General features: G+C 41.4%; 1 protein-coding gene across 1 annotated transcript in view; it reads left to right on the top strand.

The window, feature by feature from the left end:
* Positions 1-1,554: 1,554 nt before the first annotated feature.
* Positions 1,555-6,000, top strand: part of AMPD1 (adenosine monophosphate deaminase 1) — a 53,042-nt gene continuing 48,596 nt past the window's right edge. Inside the window, exon 1 of the mRNA XM_075264142.1 lies at positions 1,555-1,663. Within this exon, the coding sequence (XP_075120243.1) occupies positions 1,648-1,663 (16 nt within the window). The 5' untranslated portion in view covers positions 1,555-1,647. The remainder of the gene's footprint in view (positions 1,664-6,000) is intronic.

Raw genomic sequence — 6,000 nt, 5'->3', positions numbered from 1 at the left:
CTCCCATACAGCTTCTAATTGTGCAAAGTGCGCTGTATAGTTGACCGATGCACAGTGACACCATCTGCAGCAAGATGATGCTGCAGCTCTTTGGAGGTGGTCTGTGGATTGTCCTTGACTGTTCTCACCATTCTTCTTCTCTGCCTTTCTGATATTTTTCTTGGCCTGCCACTTCTGGGCTTAACAAGAACTGTCCCTGTGGTCTTCCATTACCTTACTATGTTCCTCACAGTGGAAACTGACAGGTTAAATCTCTGAGACAACTTTTTGTATCCTTCCCCTGAACAACTATGTTGAACAATCTTTGTTTTCAGATCATTTGAGAGTTGTTTTGAGTAGCCCATGATGCCACTCTTCAGAGGAGATTCAAATAGGAGATCAACTTGCAATTGGCCACCTTAAATACCTTTTCTTATGATTGGATACATCTGGCTATGAAGTTCAAAGCTCACTGAGGTTACAAAACCAATTTTGTGCTTCAGTAAGTCAGTAAAAAGTAGTTAGGGGAATTCAAATCAATAAAATGATAAGGGTGCCCATACTTTTGCACCGGTCAAATTTTGGTTTAATGCATATTGCACATTTTCTGTTAGTACAATAAACCTCATTTCAATCCTGAAATATTACTGTGTCCATCAGTTATTAGATATATCAAACTGAAATGGCTGTTGCAAACACCAAAATATTTAGAACAAAAAATGATTAAGATTAATAGGGGTGCCCAAACTTTTTCATAGGACTGTATAAAGAAATGCTGACCTGTACTGAATGAGTAAATTGCAGATTCAGCATCAAAGTCCACTGGTTTTCCACTGGTCCTGCTTCCAGGACTTTTCTTTCCACATATTTTAGCAGAATGAGGGACAGAGTCCCCAAATGGTCACACCAGTCATTGTTGGCTGTACATGTATAAGCAGAGGTTGTGCTGCTGACAATGATGATAAAGGTAGTCTACCACCATGTTTATCAATATGTAACTAATAGCAATGACGTCTATGGCAAGTTATTAGGTTTTCACTCGTAGCTTTCATGTGACTGAATGAGCTGGCGCCATTTTTCAGATGGGCGTTCCAGAACGCCAGACTACGTGCATGTCGGCAATCAGTTCTTGTTATGGAAAGATAATCTGCCATGCAAAAGGACCCTAAATTGTCGGTATTTTGCCATGCTGATGTGATTGTAAGACAGGGAAATAAGATTGTGGGAGAGAAGTGAGTTCAATGAAATGTGCAACCCTTAGGTACATGTAAGACACTATATAAATAATGGGAAATCGATAATGATTTTCCTTAATACTTAATAGATGATATTAATCATACTGCTTTTTTGTCTAGTGCTTTTTTTGTTTTGAGGTGTTGGGAAGTAATATGTGTATATATATATGTTCTACTACAGAGAATTATATTTCAGCTTTATACATAATTCCTCAAGCCATGGTAGGGAGAGGGTTTCATTACATCTGCTTCTCTGGCAACAACTTCATACCCCCATGCTGGAAATAGCTTCCTATCCTTTTAAAGTGTATAGATCACATTACTGCAAAAGGAGACTGCACACCCATACTAGCAGTCTGACACTCCTAACCAGCACCATCTAGCTGTCTTGTCCACGTTTCCTCCTGCTGAGCTGTGAAGACCCGGTACCAAAATGTCAAAAACATCTAGTAAGTTTTTGTGTGCATACTAAACAATGTCCAATGCATGCTGAAAAAAAAAAAAAAAAAAAAACTAGCTACCTGCGAGCAGAAAACACCAACATGGATCTTCTTTGTGTTACAGTTGTCGGCAGAATTTATCTACCCTAAAGTTATGTTCACATCTGCGCCTGTGTCTCTGTTGCAGACTCCACCACACTGTCCACCTGAAATTTGGCAGAGGAAAATGTCCTCTTAAGAGGACTTCTTCCGCTGCCAGTTTGTTTGAAAACAACAGACCCTAATATAGTCTATCGATCAGGCGACACTAATGTGAACCTAGTGAAAGCAGGTGCAAAATCCGTTATAATCCGCAACCTTTGGCACTCCAGCTGCTGTGAAGCTATAACTCCTAACATGTGCCATTCATTTCCATGGGAGTTCTAAGAACAGCAGAGCAAGTATGCATGCTGGGAGTTGTAGTTGTACAACAGCTGGAGTGCCGAAGGTTGCCTGCCACTGGTGTAGTATATAGAATGAGACTGATGATTTTACAACAGCTTTATATGTATCCATAATTCTAAGTTGGATGGATTATTTGAAATATATGCATGTATGGATACTGAAGAGGTCTTAAGTGTCACCTATCATTAATCTTGTATAGCCAGAACAGAGATTTTTGTATCCGTTTCTTATGTTCATATGTTTGTCTGTAATATGTGCAAAAATAACTCATATTAAAAATAATCTCAAATTTCTACATAAATTTCCAAACATGTACACAGGTATACACAAGTATTCTTAATATACAAGAGGTTACCATTTTTACTGTTTACATACCTTGGAAATGAGTTTATCATATAAGGATTGCGAAGGTGTTATTATAATCAGCGCTTACCAGTAGCAAATTCATGGGAAGTGAAAATCCTGATAAGAATAACAGACTCATCATCTTGTTAACGCTTTCCCGGTAGCAACAGGAGGGTTTTATGCTGCTGTTATTTAAAGTAAAAATAAAAAGGTGTAAAGTAAGTAAAAATAGCCTATATGTTAAGGAGGAATAGTCAATCACAAGTGACGACTGCATTATCATCCTTAAAGGGGTTCTTCAGGAAGTCTGTGATCGCATACTTTCTCTGGGCTTTTTAGACGCTGAACTACCTGTGAATATAGGAGAGGAGGCGGAACCACTCCAGAACCCCTAAGTTTGATGCTTAAAAACCCCGGAGGACCCATTTGATTTCTGTTTTTGTGATCTCTTCATAAAGCTTTGTAGGCACTGAAATTCATTGCTATCACACCTCTTGTAGTCGCTCTTTGTATCCTTGCCTTTGTATCTTTGCCTCTTATTTGATTAGTAATAGAAAATGGAAAGTACTTTTAACATGAAAGAGAAACACTAAATGCAGTATACCACATTTACACTCCACCTTCACACGCTGCAACACAGTAACCCTTAGAGATCACTGCAATATGGCTCACATCTGCTTACAGTCTATGGGTCTGTGTGGTTTCTCTGCTAACCACTTTTTAATGCGTTCGGTATTCTGTTCAGGGGTCCCCAAGTGGACTCCCTAAATGGAATACCGAATACAGATGTGAACCAGGCCTTACAGATGTGAGCCAAGCCTTATAATCACAGTTGCAGATGTCTCTAGTTTCTCTAGTTCTCAATCAAAAATTCAGTTCTCAATCAAAAGTAGCCACATACTCCTCCATAGCGCCCAACTGTCCCCGATTCGATGGGACAGTCCCGATTTTAGACTGCTGTTCTGCTGTCATGGACGGCTTACAGCTTGTCCCGTTATGCCCCTTAAGTGTTATCCTCATTAACAAACTTTGCCAGATCACCACCAGCTCTTATCCCTAGGGTAAAAGCTAAATACTGTACGTCTGTTAGCACCTTCTGACATCAGATGGTCACGAGACTGGATTGCATGTCTTTACTTGCAAGTAAATAAATAATATAAAGAAAATTTTTATCCCGTGCAGTGGAGGAAAATGGAGAGATGTGGTGTGCAGGGTTTACTGTGGGGGCAAATATCTGGGGTGCAGGGTATAATGTGTGTGTGTGGGGGAGATCGGCAATGCAGGATGTACTATGGGGGGAGAGATGTGAGGTGCAGGATGTACTGTATGGGGGGAGATGTGGGGTGCAGGGTGTACTGCCTGGGGAAGATATGTGGGGTGCAGGGTATACTATGTGGGGGGAGAATTGTGGGAAGCAGAGTGTATTGTGGGGTAGAGATGTGGGATGTATGGTGTACTGTGTAGTGGGGAGAGAAGTGGAGTGCAGGATGTACTGTGTATGGGGAGAGATCTGGGGTGCAGGGTGTTCTGTGGGGGAGAGATGTGGGGTGCATGGTGTACTATGTATGGGGAGAGATGTAGGGTGTACTGTGTGTGGAGGAGAGATGTGTGGTGTAAGATGTACTATGTGTGTGGGAGAGCTGAATGGGTTTCAAAACTGACCGCCAGGAAGCCATCCCCTATGCAGTTTCTCCGGAGCTTAGCAAGGAAACCCGGTGGAATGACACAGGGCGGACATGGTGAACACCCCTTAGAATGCCATTGTCATTCTATATGCTATACAGAACCCAATGTGTAAATAGATTCTGACCTTACATGACCACATAATACAGGGGTGGGCAATTAATTTTCCCATGGGGCCACATGAGAAATTGTAACGGTTCTAGAGGGCCAGGCGCGTCGTGGCAAATTTAGCTCCACCTACTCTCTGATGACTCCGCCCATTCTCAATCATTTTTCCATGTGCCCCACAAAGTAAAATCCTCCTACAGTCACCCTAACATTATACACCCCCACATTATAATGTTTTCCTCCATATGTCCCACAGTATTAAGTCCCTCTCCTGGTGCCCCAGTATGAGCCAGTAGAAACTGGGGCAGCTGGAGGGGGACATTAAACTGGGGGCAACTAGAGGCAGACATGTCCCCCTCCAGCTACCCCCCACGGTTTAATATCCTCCTCCAGCTGCCCCAGTTTAATGCCACCCTCCATCTGCCCCCTAGTTTAATGTCCCCCTACATGTGAATTAAGTTTAACTGCCCCCCTACATCTGCCCCTAGTTCCCCCCTCTTGCTCACACATGCTGTCTCTTCTCTCTTATCATCCAGCAGCCCCCATAGCCGGCAGCTTGCAGGAAGCACACAGTCCCGTGTGGCTCCGCCCACTAATGAGTCATAGCCTATCCTGGTGATAGGCTGTGATGACATCATCACAGGTCCTTCAAAAACCTTCCACTAGCTATGCAGGCCGGATAGAAGCAGTCAGAGGGCCGGATGTGGCCCGGGGGCCGTACATTGCCCAGGTCTAACATAATAGTATAGAATATTTCCTAATATATTACCTACAGAAGATTATCCAGAACAATATCAGTAAAGAATTGTCCTACTTTGCAACATTCAGGTAAAATTTGGGACTAAAACTCATATTCAAGCAGACCATTTTATGCAAACAAATATACTCTCTAAAAAACAGTTAGGAATTAATATATGCAGGGCCGTTTTAACACATTGGTGGGCCCAGTACAAAGAGAGAATAGCCAGAAACACCAAAATATGTTGTAATTCTATACTGCATACATGACGACAGCATGGCTTCACAGAAGAGCCTGTGTCTTGAACTGGCCTGCTTGCAATACAGACTTTTCACCAATAAAAAAACATTTGATGTATTATGAAACAAAATAAGGCATAACAGACCCAGGACTATTAAGCAGCTAGAAAAATCCAACACCAGACTGGGGGCAACATTCCTCTCCCAAAACTCCAGCAAATGGTCTGACATTTACAGACTGTTATAATAAGAAGAGGGGATGCTACGCAATGGTAGACATGGCCTTGTCCAATTTTATTGAGGTGTGGGAATTGGGGTTGTATATAAGTTTGATATCACTGTGATCATACCAACCTGCAGAATATAGGTAACATATTTTATTCTGCACATAGAATTACGCAAAAACAGAGCCCATATAAAAATGCTATTGCAAATTACAATTTTTTTACAGCCATAGTAAATGGTACCACTATGCAGTACAAAGAAATATAGAACATTACAAAATGTAATGAACAATGGCATCAGTGATGGGGATAAAATTGTGAATAATTAAGCATGCCAGCCTCATGAATGTTGTTCTATTAGAGCTGTACTGTAATAAACAATAAATAAGTGAATTTTACAATGCTAATAAAATACTATAATGACCATATCCTATCATTTTAATAACACACATGTTCATTGTTTGTCTTTTCTTTTTGTCTTCTTAATTGTATGTCACATATAGGGCTAGTTCACACGGGAAGCAAATTGGCGGATTTTGGTCCTGATTGTGACGCGGGAAGCCG

The sequence above is a fragment of the Leptodactylus fuscus genome, chromosome 2 (assembly GCF_031893055.1).
Source record: "Leptodactylus fuscus isolate aLepFus1 chromosome 2, aLepFus1.hap2, whole genome shotgun sequence".
Classification (NCBI taxonomy): domain Eukaryota; kingdom Metazoa; phylum Chordata; class Amphibia; order Anura; family Leptodactylidae; genus Leptodactylus; species Leptodactylus fuscus.
This window is presented reverse-complemented; position numbering and strand designations above follow the sequence as displayed.